General features: G+C 44.9%; 1 protein-coding gene across 1 annotated transcript; it reads left to right on the top strand.

Moving 5' to 3' along the window:
• The first annotated feature begins 435 nt into the window (after positions 1–435).
• On the top strand, positions 436–1,832 carry LOC112968827 (C2 calcium-dependent domain-containing protein 4C-like). Its single transcript, XM_026071459.1, has one exon. It carries the CDS (start codon positions 451–453, stop codon positions 1,750–1,752), a length of 1,302 nt encoding a protein of 433 aa, XP_025927244.1. The 5' UTR covers positions 436–450; the 3' UTR covers positions 1,753–1,832.
• Positions 1,833–17,354: the final 15,522 nt, after the last annotated feature.

The raw sequence follows: 17,354 nt of genomic DNA, 5'->3' as shown, positions 1-17,354 counted from the left end.
GGGCCGGCTCGGCGGCGGGGCGCGGGGTGCCCGCCCGGAGCCGCCCAGCGTGCCCGGCTGGTGGCGAGCAAGTCCAGGCTGCTGGGAGGCTCGAGTGGCTTGCGCTTGATCAAGGTAGGTCCTTTGCTAAAGGAAAAAGATGGTGGGGTTTATCGAAGACAGGCATTTTTCCACTGGTGGTGACTAGATACCCTTTAATCTCTTTAGTGACTTAGTTTTGTCCTTGTGGCAAAATCTGTTAGGCTTCGGCAGAGGTAGCGTGCTGGGCAGAGGCTGTTCTGAACCTACAGACTGGGTTTGTGTCAGTCCTGCTTCTAACAGCGTCCTTAATGCCTTGCTTTGCTGTAGTGTGTCCAAGAAGGATGTTCATGTGCTCCTGATCTGTGTGTTTGCAGGTCGATTTGTACTTCAAGCTCTTCCCCTTTGAGGATCTCCTAACCAGCTATAGTGATGTGGTTCTTGGAAAAGATCAGAGCATCACATGAAAGTGGAAACCTCCCCAGCTCCTCCTTCCTGGGACTGCCATCTGGCCAAAACCTGCCAGAAAAAGCCCGACTGGGGGCTGCTGCTTTTCCCAATGTGCTAACCCCAGACACAATACCCGAATTCTGCATTCCTCCCAGACTGAGCAGTTCTATTGCTATTAAGGACCCTGGCTCCCGCCAGAACCACAATTTGGAGGATGCAGATCTTGATTCCTCTGACTGCAGCCCCAGCCCTTCTCTACCACATCTCATCCAGGTGGAAAGCGCTGAAGAGATCCCAGCCCTGGAGGAAGAAAGCACCAACTCAGACCCACAGTCCCAAGCAGCGCTCTCCCTGCCTCACTTTCCCCGGGCCCCCACTTCCTATGGCTTCTGCACTTTGCTGGAGAGTCCCCACACCAGGAGGAAGGAGTCCATCTTCCATGGTGATGCATGTGGCTCTCTGCCCAGCCTGATGTTACCCCGATCCAGAGCTAACACATTCAGTGGCAAAGGGAATATGTCTAATCCCATTGCTATAAGCTTTGCTTCTGTGAGGCTGCCTCCCAAGCACCTGTCTCTGCACAGGCAAGGCACCTGCGACAGTGATACTGCCTCCTCTAGTGATTCCTCTCCTTTCAGCTCTCCGCTTCTCAGTAGATCTCCTCCCAGATCCTGCTCCCTGATCAAAACACAGAGTCAGGAGGGATTGCTGTGCCGAGCGCTGAAAGCCAAGAACAAATCCAGCATGGTCAGGAACAATTCCCTGTCTACGGAGGAGAGCAGCTCCACTGATAACAGCCCCAGCGCCATCAGGCGGGCTTCGGAGGGGCTTCTTGCTGCACGGAGCTTTAGTATGTCCTGTTCTCCCATCTTTCCCCTGGACCTTACCCACAGCCGAGAGAGACTAGTGGGCAAAAGCATGGTGCTAATGGACCGGGGAGGCATGTTGAGACTGTCGGCTGAATACTGCTCGGAAAACAAAAGGCTGCGGATCCGCCTGATCAGTGCAGAGGGTTTATATGATGACTCTGTAGAGCCCAAAACCATAAACTGCTGTATCACCTTCTCCCTGGTGCCAGGGAAAACGCAGAAGCAGAGAAGCACTGTTATAAAGAGAAGCAGAAATCCCATCTTTAATGAGGACTTCTTTTTTGATGGCATTGCGGAAGAAGAGCTATACAGCCTCTCTGTGAGGATGAAAGCAATGAATAAAGGGTGCAATATGAAAAGGGATTACACTTTAGGAGAACGGGAGTTGTCTTTAATGAGTATATTGTCCATGTAATGCTTCAAACAAGCCAACAGACTCTTTTTGTATTCTGAAAGTTTTCTATTAAATAAAGTTTTGGTTTGTTTTTCTTAAAGAATACTTCAAAGCACTGCTTTGTTTGGCAGTGCTCCCATGCTGTTAGCGGTGCCTTATTTTGCTTAAGACTTCAAACTCTCTGTGTAAGGGGTTTGGTGCTAGGTTCAAATACCCTTGAGGAGGTAGTCATGGGGCAGACCTTCTGCCTGCAGAGTGTGACTGGAGGGCAGAGGGGCTGGTTTCCCTCTAGGATAAAGGACTACACAAGTACCAAGTCAAAGCTGTTCTTGCTCATGGCTTTGAGGGGGTGGGGAGGTTGTTTTCTCTCCCTCTCATCCCTAGGCATGTAGGCAGCACATGCACACCATAGCCCCTGAGCTCTGTTGCAGCTCCCAGATACTGTATCAGTTAAGTAGACTGGTGTTTTGACAGCACTCATTTACAGCAAGGAATGTTTTTAATGTAGTCCGTGTTTGCGGAGGGAGAGAGTGCTATGTGGTTTGTTTGGGAACCAGCCCTTCTCCTAAAGCAGGTGCTAGGAATTTTCCTGGTGTGGAGGATAACAAGGTTAGATTCTCCTGAGCAGCAGCTGAAAACTACTGAGTGCAGGCTGGGCTCCCTTTCCTTCCACACGCCGATACTGCCAACACTAAACAGTCAGGTGGCTTCTGCCTGGGATCGCTATGGAAAGGGGGATTTCTGTAGTGCATTTCACATATTTCTTTACCCTTCCTTCCCACCACTGATTTCACAGCTGCCAGGATGAAGTTGCAGGTAATTGTGTTTTGGTCAGTAGGGCACCCTGGAGCTATAGCCCTGAGCAATCCAGCTATTACATCCTTCCTTGATTTGAAGCAGATGGGATGGAATAGCAGTGCCGCAAGGGCAAAGGACACTCTGGGAAGCTGAATTCCTGCTTCTGCTAATGACTTTCTCTGTACCTTGTTCAAGGCATTCTGGTAAAATTAGGACCATCTTTCTCTGTTTTGTAACAGTAAACATCAGAGTGACTGAGGAACTCACTACAGCATGATGAGAAACTACTTAACGCCCGAAGGTGCAGAGCCCCTGCCTGCTTGAGGTCACGTTCCCTTTTCCCTTCTGTTGGTGTGGGCTGGGGGCTATGTGAAACGAGATAAACTGGCAGAAACTGCAGCTGTACAACTGGGAGGAGGCAGGAGCTCTGTTGCAAAAGTCCAGGCCTGTTGCTGCCTCCCTTGACAAAGCTGCAGGCTCCATTATGCAAAAGGCAGATAGCCTTAATGGGGGAGCAGCCCACGCAGGCAGGGGGCACAGGAAAGGAAGGCTTCCTTCTGTGTTTGCTGCGAGGCTGTAGAAACAGGGCCCTGCTTGTGCCAGATCTACTACTAAAAAGCTCTTTCAAGAAGATTTCTGGCAGATCCTACCCCCTGCCCTGTTCTGGTAAGGGTGTAATGGCCTGCAAGCCATGATGCTATTAATGGGAGCTTCTGGCATTGCTTTGCTACAGAATCATTTGATTCTGTTTCATGTTCAACTGCCCCAGTAATGATTTACTTTCTTTGGGATAGCAGAAAAAGCCTGAAGGACGTTACTGTGACCACGAATGCTCGGAAATGCCCACTGCTAGTCTTTGATCCAGCTCATGTGAGATGCTGCTAAAAATAGGATTCTAGTACAAAGCTTAACTTTCACAGGAGGACTGCTGGGTATATTCCCAGAAGCTGATTAAAATCAAATGGAATAATAAGCCCTTTGTGCTAAAGGAGAGAATTAAATGTACTGATACATGTTCACGCAGCTGGAGGTGATGCACTGACACTTGTATCCTTGAATCTGGGCAAACTGATTACAAGGGAAAATAGAAAGGAAGTGGGGAGAAGTGAAATTAGAAAGCATGACTTGAAGGAAGAATCAATAATGCTGCAAAAATGAAGCCTTTTTAATGTTTATTGCATGCCAGGCTGGTTTACAAAGGAGCCTTTTCTTCCTGCTTCTGTCACATGGCATGGGATCTCCTGAAGGAAAGCGGAGGCTCCCTCTTCGAGCTCATCACTCATCCATGTACATGTTTTAGCTCTTGGGACTCTCTGTCCTTTTGTAGGTATTCCCACATAGGGGAAGAGGCTGAGATAACACAGAAGAGGATAGTTGTCTGTTTTAGAGAATCACCTATAGCCATACAGGAGTGCATATGTGCACTGCACTGTGCTGGCACCACGCCATCAGATCCCCGACTGACAGAAGGGCTGAGGCTGGAAGGCACCTTTGGGGATCACTGAGTCCAAGCTCTCTAGCTTGGAGCAGGGTCAGCTGGAACAGGCAGGTGGGTTTTGAGGGTCTCCAAGGATGGACTCTGCAATCTGCTTGGGAACCACGCAATTATGTTTCACCACCTTCACAGTAAAAACTTTTTTCTTAAGTGGAATTTCCTGTAGTTCAGGTTGTGCCCATTTCCTCTTGTGCTTTCACTGCATACCACAGAGAAGAGCCTGTCCCTGTCTTCTTTACATCCGCTCATTAGGTATTTTGGGGTGCATACCCCAAGTATGCACACTGATAAGATCCCCCCCGAGCCTTCTCTTCTCCAGGCTGATGGGCATAGCGTAGTTGCTGGTGTGAAAGAAATGCAGCTGTAAAACTTTGTAAGGTGTCATCCTTCATCAGGCAGGGAAGGAGTTAAGTCCCTGGAGAAAGCCCTTTCTGTAACAGGAAAAATAAGTTTCCATCTGGGCTCATTGAGTCAGGTATTTAAGGAGGGAAAGGCCTTGTCCTTGGCTTGTTGAGAATTCTGCTGTTTCTAACACTCTTTAAAGAATATCTTTTAATTCTGAGAAAGTCTCCTTACATAAGTTTGATGATACAGTCTGTCTGCTAGGGAGTTACGTGCTCCTTTGGCTGAGAGCAGCAGAAGACTTGCAGACCTAATTCAAGTATAGAGTTTAAGCTTGGGAAGTACAGCTGAACTTTGCCTGTGCTTCTCTGGTAAATAGTGCAAATTCAGCTTTTTATTTGATAATGTTCTTCTCTAATATGGGCTCTTTTATCATGCTCAGTACTGTTTGAACTAAGTACCTATCCAGCTATATCAGTCAGACCGAGGAAAATATGACTGTAATGCTTGTATTAGAAGAAAGATAATTTTTTTTAACTTGGCTTGTGTCTTTTCTTTGTTTTCAAGTATTTGATCCCTTCTGAGCTTCTGAGGGATGGGGTGTTGCCTATTAGGGGGTTCTTCTCATTAGCAGTGCAAAGCCGTAATACAACTCAAACAGTTCAGTTTGCCTGAATACCAAAGGGTGCAGGACTCCCGCAGGTCAGCCAGGCTGTAAGCGGTAAACATCTACAGTGCCCGCCTATGCTGCAGCTTGCTTCCAGTAGCGTCAGTCGTCTTGGGGCTGTTGCGTGAAACACCTGCAAGAGCAAACAAGAAAGCAATTGGCTACTTCAGCCTGGGAAAACTCACGAGGCTTCAATGCCTATAAGAGAGTCAACAGCAAGAAGAAAATCCACCTTCTGGCATAAGCAAGCAGCTCCTCAGGATTAAGAAATATCCTGCTCAGAAGTTTCCTAATCTTTTGAAATACCATGAAAATGTGGGAGCATAAATGACTCTCTCAAGCAAAACTCTTGTTTTTTGGGTAGCTCAGATGTGTTCAGTGGTACTCATTGGTAGGAAGATCACCTGTTAATACTGTGTTTAAAAGCATTGACACATGTTTGAGTTTTCTTTATTTAAGAAAGGAAGTTCTTTCTGCCAAGATCCTGGACTCTGGTTTTGCAAAGCAAATATTATTTGCTTTAGCTGCATTGGAAGTACTACTCATCCTGGCCTTTTGGAAGCAAGCTGTTTTAAGCATGTCTCTTCAAATGGTTGTGGACAAATGTTACTACAAAGCAAGGTCTTACTTTTTTTTTTCTGAGAACTTTTGATGCCTCTTTCCTGATTATGAAATCCAGGTCCAGAAACAAACCTGTACAGGTTATGCTCAAATAAAATTTGCAGTGCAATGTGTTGAAGGACAGAAGGGTAAAATGCTGCTCCTATAACTGTGCTCCTGTTCAGGTGAAGTTGAGGAATAACACCAGGGAAGCAGCTATCTATGACCTATAAAACCTGAGGGGACAGATGTGTAGGATAGGGATTAGGCAGTACAGAGACTGCTGTATCATATTCCAGTTATTGCACCACCTGTTTTTCAAACTAACTCAGGAAATAGGCTGCTGGGAATGGCAGTTATGCAGTCTCCAAATGCCTCCTGCAGCGGGGCTGTTTAGATAAGCTGTCGCTTCTGTTCTTGTGGTTTAGCTTTTCTACTTGGCTGCAGTGAATGCAGTGAAACACTGAATGCATGGTGGGGTCTAAGGGCAAAAAACTCTTACAGTTTTTAGTCTTCCTATTAACTGCTTCCGGTAACTTGTTTTCTTCAGAAAACTGGAGAAAGGACAAGACAAATGTATAAATCTGCGAAAAGCCTATCTTTGGGTTGCCACACTACTGCCCACAAGCTAGGGAAGCTGTCCAGGAAAGATCCCTTTAAACAGGATTGCCCAAGCGAATCAGGCCTAGAGCTGCGTGGGGCAGTGTGCTGCAGCCCCCGGCTCCTGGTGCCGTCCCCACACGCCCCGGCGACTGCAGAGGGCTTCGGAGCTGCCTCATTGCCCTGCATCCGTGTTCGAGACGGTCTGACTTGCACAGGTGGCTGAATAGTGAAGAATGATATTTGGGAAAGGTAGGTGAGGTAATGAGTCACATCTATTGTTGGCTTTTTGCAGCAGGATGTGCGATTAAAACAAACAGGAGCCTTATGCTCACAAAATGAATGGCATAATTAGATGTTATCTGTTTTCCATTACTACACATGCTAAGCAAAAAAAAGGTTTGTACATAAGATTCATCTGCATATTTCAGTAGGATAGCATTTCAATACAGACTTAAAACCGATGGCTGTTGCCACTGAAGTGTGCTCTAGAAATATTAATAAAATGATTAATAGTTTCTTAGAGGAAAAGACTAAAATTATGCCGAACAATCTGTCCTCCCTGTTGAGGTAAATGGGTGTTTAATGCTGCAGAGTGTCTGTGAGCTAAGCTAGGCGGTGGCAAGGTGACTGCTGTGTGATGCAGGTGGCCTGGGGGGACAGGGCTGTGGGTGCCCGAGGCGTTGCCTCGGCCGGTGCGTGCCGGCACTGCAGCACGTGCCTGCGAGGCAGGGGATAGGGCCTTGCTGTTCCCCGCAGGCTGTGGTTTGTGCATCAGCCCTTCGTGTCCCCGTCCACGGGCAACACAAAGCAAGTCATGAGTTTGATGCCACAGGCCCTACGTGTTTAGGGGATCCTTACAGGGGAAAGAATGGTTCTAGTGTTCTTTAAACCAAGTCTATGCCCCTTCGCTTCTGTCAGATGCGCAAAGGCTACAGCATAAATTGCTTGTGGTGTCAGGGAAGTGGGATGGAGTATCAGGAACTGAGCAGGGCCCTGGACAGGTGAGGAAGGGCCCAGCGGACAGGAATGAAGCAACGGCAGCCTCCTGCACAGATACTGCTACAGGTGGCCAGGCAGCTCGGCCTCGCAGTTTTGCTGTTCTCTCTGTTATCGCTTTTCTTTCTCTGGCCACAAATGTTGCAATGCTGCAAAACTAGCTATCTTGGGTGGCACGGCAAGAACCTGGCCTTGTCAAGCATCACATGTACTGGGCAGAAAACAGTGAGCAAGGTTTTCCAGCTCACTTTTGTATTAAAGCTTAATGACTTTCCTTCATGTATTTCTCAGGCTCTTCAGTGCAAAATCAGGAAGCATTTGAAAGAGAAGAAGGTGAGAGATGGTCAGCTGAAAAACCTGAGAGGTGCTTTTTTAGTAATGGGGCCAGATATAGGAGAGGTCCAGCCACAGGTTCTGGGTTTTCATCTCATTGCTTAGTTGAGGAGCAACATACAGAGAAGTAAAAGTCCACAGCCTGTCAGTTTAAACTGCTGCTGTGAAGTACAGGAGGTCACACCAGTTTAGTTTTACACTGCTTGTGTATGCCTAAATGCAGTGGGTTTCATGTGGTTATGTCTCACCACGTTCCTTGCACGTTCCTGCAAGGAACTGCTCTTCCTTGGCTCGAAATAACTGGTGAGAAACACACTGCGAGGAGCACCGGGTTAAGCCGCTCATGTAAAAGGTGCTTCTTTCCTCATGCGGGGAGGGAAAGGATGAGATGGGATAGTTCGTGATTGTTTCTCCCATCCCCTTATCAAAATGCACAGTTCTGGAAGCTGAAACCATTTAACTTTAATCCTTGCTCTGTTTTTTGTCAAACCTTCCTGTCCTAACCATTAGCCATTTCCAGGGAGCAATAAACCTGAATTTATCATCCCAGTAAAAACAGTAACAATAAGAGACTATCTTGAAGTGCTAGAGGCCAGTGTAAGTTTCTGTCTGAGTCTTTTCTGCTTTGATTTCTCCAGATCATGTAATTTATGTACCTGTGATTTGAGAAGATACCCTGGTTGTGCGCACGCATCAGCTCAGCCCCTCTGGCAGCTGGTGACAGTGGCAGAGCAGAGTCCTCAGCTTTGCTCAGTGCCGGGCGCAGCCGTTTTACCCGCTCCTGGGGGAGCCGGGCGCCACTCACACCTGCGCTCCACCCGCGTGACCAAACCTGGTGGCTGAAGGCACGCTCAGGGCTGGCGGCCGCCTGGCTGTGGGAGCGGGTCTGTCCGGCAAAGCCTGCCGCCCAGCCCGGCGTTGAGGCTGCGTGGACGAGCTGTGTATTATGGCTTGCTGAAGGCAAACGGCTCGTGCTGAGCGTTGGCAAAAGCAGTGTCACTGGCGATGAGAGTAGCTGGCCTGTGCTGACTCTCACCCCCCTGCTGAGCTTGCCTGAAGTGTCAAAGTCGATCCAAGACAGCAGCTGAGATATGCAGGCTCGGATCGGGGGCAGGGGAGACATGGAGGGGAGGAGGACGGGTCAAGCCTCTGCAGATATCTTTAATGAGTAAGACCAGTTGTCTCAGACCACAGCTGAGGCTTTCTGGAGATGCGCTCCACACTAGGTGAGCCCAGCTCTGTACCTGGTATTCCCTGCCTTGGACCTGAAACAGCCAAACAGGCTTTGAATTCATCCTTTCCAGAGAACAGCACAGGGCGAGGTTTGAACATGTGGAAGCATGAAACAGTAATGTGGAAGCGGGACATACCTGCTGCCTGCCAGTGGCGTTCAGGCTCAGATCAGCGGTAATATTTGGGTGATGTTGAACAGTCTCTTGGCTTGTTGCTGTGTGTAAGACGAGGAGCTTTCGCAGGAGTAGCCAAACAGGGTGTGAGATGGCCATGCTTTGGTGCCACGAGGGGTGAGTAGGTAGGTAGCTCTCCAGACCATCATCTCTCTTCTGCCCTCAGGCACTAGGGCAGGCTGAAGCGGCAGCGACCTCCTCCTGCAAGAGCCTCCCTTTCCACGTGGCTCGGAGGGTGGCATGCCTGGGATCTATGTCCTGAATTGTCCCAAAGACAAAACCAGACCAGTCTTATTCTCAGGAGAAACAAGGTTAGTGCCAAATATAACCTAGACACAAGGTGCATTTATGGGGCAAGTTTGTACGGTGGCTGTTTGACCTCTGCGTGTGGCTGATCTGCCAAACGATGCGACTTCCTGAACTTGAATGAACTGTGCAACTGATTCTTTGAAATTAAATTTCTTCAGCAGTACAGGTCAAGGTCTGGCTAAGGTTAGAAACTTTGTTAGGAAGCTGTATTAAGTTTTGAGTAATCCTGTGCTGTCGGATTGCTGGTTAAGCACATATATATATATACAGGAATTTAAATCTTATTTTCTAATTCCCAAGTTCCCTGGTAAACACCTCTTTCCTGTCCCCTTGTCCTGAGCTTACCAGTCCTCTTGTATCTAGAGAAGAGCTGTGGAGCAATAGCCAACTAGTAGAACCAAGTGCATTGCACAGCTAGAGGGAAGTATTGACTGTGTGTCATGTGTGGTCCACTGGTGATGGAGGATGGCTGAGCTGGGCACAGCGGTGTTGTCCTGCGGCATGCTGTAATGGAGAATATCCAAGCAGGTGCAACTGGCTCCAGAAACACCTTCTCAGGTAGGGAGACTATCCCTGTGCCCTGGTAGAGGATTCAATGCATCTGGGAAATCATTCCGCATCTTTGTTTTGGATATAATTTCTGAATTTTGTTCAGAAAAGTTCCTAAATGGCTCTCCAGCTTTGTCACTTATTAACCCGGTTGCCTTCCTAGCAGGATGCTTTGCTGGGGTATGTGCTTCATCCACAAGAATCTGAAACAAAACTATTAATATGAAAAAGTTGGTCAAACAGAGCTATTTCTAACCCACTGGAAGCACTGGACATTATCCAAGTCTGCATAAAACTTGAGTACAAATCTAATCCTGTAGTGAGTTTCTTAGGACTTGTCCTAAAAATTTCTATGGAAAGGGAATGGGCACATCTAGTAAATGTGGACAAAAAGAAGTATGTGAAGCATGTGGGAGATTCCTGTATTGTTCCAAAACACGCATGGCTTCATTTAGCCACCTGGCTTAAAGGTTACCTTGTTAGGAATGAATGAGTCAAGGTTGCTGCAGGAAAGGGAGTGGATGGAAGTTACTAGACAGCAGATGTGTTCGCATCGGTAGGAATGATTGGTCAAGGACAGCAGTACCAGCAAGTTAATGTACACATGCAAGAGAAGAGGAGGCTTTAATGTCTGACTGGCCAGGGGAGCACAACACTTGAGACTAACATGAATACAACAAGAAACAAAGGGATACTTACTCCATGGGACCTTTTTAAAGGTCAAAATGTAGTATACTCTGGGGGAAGTTACTGGAACAAAAGCTGATAAAATAGAAAATCAAAATACAGGGTTAAGAGTATCAGTATAGGGATAATCTGCTCCATTTATTTATATTTCCACTCCGTGTTCTTGTTGTAAACAAGTATTATTTGAAGGCTGGATGTCGCTCATAGTTTACATTTTCTTGATAAGGACTTAATAGTATGAACAGGTTAAAGTGTGTTTCTTTAGAAACAAAAGTCCTTGTTATGGCATTGGCCCATGATTTTTTTTGTCAGCTTCACAGAAGGGCTGAGGGTGGCAGGCACCTCTAGAGGTTGTCAGGTTGAACCCCCCTGCCCTGCTCAGGCAGGTCACCTAGAGCAGGTTCCCCAGGACCACGTCCGGCTGGGTTTGAATATCCCCAAGGATAGAGACTCCACAACCTCTCTGGGCAACCTATTCTGGTGCTGGAGCAACCTCACAGTGAAAGTGTGTGTGTTTTTCTATCTTTTTGTTTTATTTTTCTCCTTACCTTATGTTTTCTTATGTTCAAATAGAATTTCCAGTTTTTCCGTTTGTGCCCATTACCTTCTGTCCCGTCACTGGGTACCACTGAGGAGAGTCTGGCTCAGTCCTCTTAACTGTCCCCCATCACACCTACCTTGTTCCTTTTATTCAGTTTCACCTTCCAAATGTAGACAAGGACTTTTCTGGATGTGTTTTGCTCACACATTCTGCTAATATCAGAAATCTAACATAGGATAGCTCACTCATGTTGGCTTTCTGAAAGTACTACAGACATATTTGCGGTCTGATCCTTTTTACGTTAGATGCAACGAGAATCTCAGAAAGTCAAAAGTGCCAAGTGGAAGCTTCCTTGTAATAGTCAAACAAGAAGTAATGTCATCAGTGTAAAATCCAGGTGCTGAAAAATGAAGTGAGACTTAATACTTGAAAACCTGAAAGCTTTACACATTTACTTGTAAGAAATATTACTGGGTAAAGCTTCCCCTTTCATTGTTGCACTGCAGTGCAGACCTTGGTGTTTACAAATGAAATCCAAAATTAGTAAAATGTGGCCCATCTTAAGACCCTCAAAGCCACTGGTTTTGTTTTTGTTTTTTTTTTTCCTTATTAGAAACAGGAATCTTCCAACAATGGGGAGCTGGAAAGTCAACAGCAAATAGCATACATGTATGGAGTAGAGCAGAGAGATGAAGCAGACTGACATATTAATGCACTGTCAGTCTGCTAAACACTAATGAAATTTGTTACTGATGTTTGTTTGCATTTCGCATAGAAAAGCCAGCCAAGACCTTGAGCTATTTCAACTAACCATGGTTTGCAGATAGTCAAAACATTCAAAGTCGTGTAGGCAGGTGTTTCCCAGGACAAGCTGACATCAGTAATAAATATGCCACCGAGAGACTCAAAGACCTCAGTGCATTTGTAGTGCTGAGAGGGGCAGTTGGGAGGTATATATTGTCCCAAGCTGGGGACTTCTCATGGGCATAAATACTTAGTATGTGTGATGCCAAATACTGGAAGGTTTCTTACTGAAAGAAACAGCACAGGGCAAGGTTTGAACATGTGGAAGCATGAAACAGTACCATGGAAGCGGGACATACCTGCTGAAAGAAAAGATCTAGTTGTCTAAAGAATGAGGGTGGGATGCAGAATTTGAATCAAACTTTTAGGAGCTAATATGCTTGCAGTTGTTAGGGTCAAAATACATTAACGAGAAAGATCTTAAACCAGTAGTGAAAACAATTGGGCAGTGTTGGATAAATACTATTAGATGCTCAAAGGCTCTGTCACCTATGAGAAAACTAAAGTCCAGATCATCAAAGGTAAGTACTTAAAAGGATTTGAACTTGATTTTGACTTTCATATCTAAACAAAGTGTCTGAAAGTCAGATTATCAGTGATAAGCAATGTGCACAGTACCTGCAGCAGCTCAGCAGGTGCATCAGGTACCTGAGCCTTCTCTGGGTTGTCTGCATGGTTTTGCTAACCCCTTAAACTGAGCTGATGAAGTGATAAGTAACAATTCATATGGCACTCGAACTGAATAATTTTTATTATTCAAACTACCAAAGCTGAATAGATAATGTATTTGTGTGGGGCTTTCTTAAGTCCCCAGCATTAGCCAGAGGGAGTTACAAATGAAGGGAGGCAATGCTAGAAAGGGTGACCAAGGAGCAACCTGTCCACGTGGAGAGTTTTGGGCGGTTATAACTGTGGATGCTGCCAATACAAATGTGCCAAATTCTTGGCCAAATTTAAAACATTTTATATTTGGCTTACCTGCATGTTGTATTCTCCTTTGTGGCAGACAAGATGGATGGGTCAGACAGGGCACTGGTATTAGGGGCGTAACCTTCCTGGCAAGCTGTAGAAGGGGATGTCCCCCCTTCAGACACATGGGCTGTACAGGGGAGAGCAGCATTAAATTTAGGGTAACATATATACAAACCCAGGTTCTTGTGTCACTGTTATTTCTCACCTGTACCAGCCAAATAGTTGGTAGCTTTCCTAATAATGAGAATGAATGCACTGATAAATTGCTTCATGGAAATCTTGCCCATGTATTGCTTGATCTGCTAATTAAGATGTCATTACCTATGGCCTCCTCTCTCCTTGAAGTGCAAACAAGATGTAGAGGGGAAAGACAGTGCAGGAACCTGAAGACAGAAATAATCCAAAAAGCCAGGCTTTGCTTTCCCTTGTAAGGTTTTCCACAAGAGCCTCAATGGACAGTTGGCTGTGTTGCCTTTTTGTCCACTGGAGCCCAGCAAGGGGGAAGATGCCCGTGGCGTCAGGTGGCGGTAGCCTGGCAGCAGGCAGCAGGCGGCAGCGCTTGCCTGAGCAGCATGGGCCACTTCTAGCCGCGCCTGCAAGAGGTGCACTGCAAATGTGGCCAGCTGCCACACAGGGAGCTGAAATCAAGGGGAGTAGTTTGAGAAAATAACTGTGTTGCTTATAATCACCCAATAAGGTGTCTCTTGAAGACACCTACGTGTGTTTTTGCTCTGCTTCTACAGCCTGCAGACATTTGTCATCCAATTACTGCCTGGAGAGACACAAACAAATAAATCTCATCTGATTCAGGCCATCTATGTATTAGGTAGACAAATGCTGTCATTGATTATTAAATCAGAGTTAGAGGTGGTCCCAGCAAAAAGCTGGGGAAGGAGGGTACAGCTACTGGGCTCCTTTCATGTGATCTTTGGGTGTTTTAGGCAAAAAATTTTTTTGGGGAGTGCCCCAGTATAAAAGTTGTACTGCAAATAATGTTGCTGAGTGAAACCCTTGTAACGCAATTACAGTGAGTTATGATTCTGGACATGAATCCCTTTTTAGAATCCTGTTTTTAGAAAAAGATAAGAATATTCCCCTGACAAGCAGAGCTGCCTTGAGAGTGCTGCAGGGGCCTTTGTGTTGCACCATATGCCTGAATAACTTGAAAAGCAGTTACAGATTTCATAATTGATGGTTTGCACATAAAGGAGAACAAGCTTTGCTTAAAACTCCTCTGCATGCACATGGTTTACACAGCAGAGTTATTCAAGATGAGGGCCTAGAATTGTATCATTTCTCTTTGTACCTGTGGCTGGAAAGCTGAGCGATTCCCTGAGGCTGCTGGCAGAGCTGACCAATGTGTCTAGCAGCTATGGAAAACTCACAGCAATTCTCAGCAAAAGCTGCTGCTTCACTGCTAGAAAGAGAGTAGTGGGAAATCAATTAGATAGCTTGGTCTCAAGCTGTTGCTTTTGGCCTTCATGAACCTGTAGAATTGTGACCCTAACTTTTGAAATCACTTGGTAGGCTTTAAATCAAAATTCCTCCAGTTGACCACACACTGAAACCAGATGGTGTATCAGGATGTTGTTGTTGAGTCAGCCGGTGTCTTCTGCACTGTATTAAAATACATGAATGTTTCTCTTGCTTTGTTCCTTGCTTCTTCAATTCTACCCATTCTGGCTACTGAGAGAAACTTGCTGCTTTTGGAAGAGCTATCTGATTAGCTAAAATATCTATACTTTCATATTGACTTGTCTGTTTTAACATTTCATCTTCACAATCTAAAGTAGATGCCAGTCTTTTAGGCCCACAGATATCATTACAACACAGGTGGTTCCTATAGTTCTTTGTGTATTTGCTGTGTTGAAGAGCTCTCAAGTATGAGCCATGCATATGTTTAATGAGAAACATTATGATTTAATGTAGCCATTGAGATCATTCATTGTTTGCTGTTCTTCCTTTGCTTCTTACCCCTTCCTTTGCAGTGCCTATTAACTTGCTGGTGCATTTTTTATTTTTCACTATGGCAAAAAATGAAACAACAAAAGCTTATCTTCAATGAATATTATAACTTATGGCACTTAGTCTTATCTAAGACTAAGTCTTGTCAACTCTTATCTAATGTGAAAGTAAGGCTGTTACCTTGATCTTTCATCAGCTATCACTGTTTCAAAGACTCTAAGTCTTTATCTCAGAATTTTAGTGCATCACTTCTCTTTTCGCTGATTCTTCCCTCCCAGAAATGTATTGTCTTTTTCCATCTCCCTCCTTTGCAATATGGCAAACTTCTCCTTTCTCCCCTATCTTTCTCCACATCTCCATCTCCCTGCCTTCTTCTAAGGTTTTCTGCCCCCTTGCAAGAACTTTGACAGTGTCATCTTTGCTCCAGAACTACCAAGTTGTAGATAAAGTATTTTTATAACTAGACTACTAAAGCTGGGTCATTCCCAGTTGCAATATGAAACTGATGCCATGCCTTGTGAATGATATTCAGCATGGAAGTCACATATCTCTGGAGTGTTTCCAGTAGTCAGTTCCATACAAAGAATGGACCAGTAATGTCCAAGTGCCTGGAGTAAAACAGAAACACTGAGCTTGGGTCCAGACTGTTGCTTTATTTAAATTTAAAGCTTCAAAACAAAGGGCAACATTGATACATAATAACATAGACAACTTAATATAGCTCTTCTCTTAGAAACCTTTTTACTTTTCACCTAGGAGATAGCCTTGAAAGTCAAAAAACGATTCCCTTATCTGCCAGCTGTTGGATTTATGTGCACAGACACTGAAAAGGTAATACTTCACCAACCAAACTGCTGGGAGTTGTTATTCAACACAGTATCTTCAGACTTGTAAATTGTTATGCAGGGATCCTACAGAACAAGAGGGCTGGCTGATGCTGTGGAGATGGGTGCCTCTCACACAGTGCCTGCCCCGGGCTCCGCAGCCTCCCTGCAAAGGCTGGAGCATGCGGTGTTTCCCTCATGAGCTGCTTGTTGCCAGAGCAGGCAGCCTGCTGCCCTCGAAGGCAGGTTTCTGGTGTGCCTGTGCCCCTAGCCAGCTCTGAGGACTGTTAACTGTTTACAGATCGAGCACTTGAGCGTTCACCTTTGATGTTACAGCTTGGTTTGTATTGCGGCTGTAAATATAGAAGAGATGAAGTCTTTCATGATGGACCCTTTGACCTCCAGCTTTTCCAAGTCTGGCATCTCTCCTGTTAAAGTATATTGAGGAAAATAATTTGGCAAAGCTGAAGACTTGCCTTTTGGATATGTTACCTGTGCACAGCAAGAGATTCTGCCAAAGAGATTCTCTCTTTGTTCATTACACTTAATTTAACAACAATATCTTGGCTGCACAGACTGCAAGACTAAGGGATCAAAGGATGAAGAGACTTGCATTATCTGATAAAAGCATACATCAAATAAAGTGGGATATATATATTTTATATATATATATATATAAAATATATAAACCCACTTCTTATCTGCACTTAGAAACCCTTACTGTCTAAATAGAACATAATGAGTTTCAGAGCAAGAAATAATATAAAAATGCTGACGTGTATGGGGACTAGGACAAGATTTTTTTTTTTTTTTAAGTGACCAGAACAGTGCTTTGAAAGGGTGAGGGGAGAAAAAAAAGCCTTCTAAAATTGCACTGTGCATCCTTGCTTTAATTTCTCTTCTTTATTTTTTTTATTCTTATTACAACAGAGAAGAAACAGCTTCTCCTTGTAATCATGGTAATGTTTAGGAATTTTTTGAATTTAACTTGCTGTAAGGCCTTGAGAAACAAAAACAAAAAGTCCTCTCTTGATTTAGAGCTCTTCTATATCTAGAACCTGTGAAATAGGTCAAGATGTTTTGTATCTTATTTGAGGCTTCTATAATTAGTTTCTTGTCTGTCAGATGCAGCAAAAGAAAAGTAGTTGCTTTTCTTCAGCACTTTGCTAAATTCAGTTTCTTTTTTCAAGGTAATTCCAAATGCATAATCCAGAGTGACAGCAGTTTAAGAGTGAAAACAGGAGCTGCTTCTTTTGTTTTTGAAGAGAGACTCAAAAGCATCATTCCAAAGCAATTTACTGCATAAACATATGTTACTATATTGTACACCTGATACAGGGAAGTTTGAGGAGAACCTTTTCACCAGGATACGTCAGAAGAGAAACTTCATTTTACTGTGCTCTCAAGAATATCTAGCCTACAGCTGCCATGTAAGTACCTTTTTTTTTTTTTTTAATTTAAGACCAAGCAGAACTGGGTTAGTGGTAGTAACAGAGATATTCCCATGCATGTAACAGGAGATGGCATTTACGCTCCTCTCTGCTTTCCATCAGCACCTCTTCCTCTGACACTGTACAGCCCTCTCCACTGGCCCCCATATGGCCTCCTCCTTATCCCCATTTCCCTGTGTGAGGTTTATCTGAGGGTGCTAGGCATTTTAGATATTGGCTATATGAAGGGAAACAGAGTAATCTAAAGTTTTGTGCCATCTGTGTAAGTATATGTAGACTTA

The sequence above is a fragment of the Apteryx rowi genome, unplaced genomic scaffold, assembly GCF_003343035.1.
Source record: "Apteryx rowi isolate R43461 unplaced genomic scaffold, aptRow1 scaffold_1082, whole genome shotgun sequence".
Taxonomy (NCBI): Eukaryota; Metazoa; Chordata; class Aves; order Apterygiformes; family Apterygidae; genus Apteryx; species Apteryx rowi.
The sequence above is the reverse complement of the archived record's forward strand: the minus strand, read 5'-3'. Positions and strand labels throughout refer to the sequence as shown.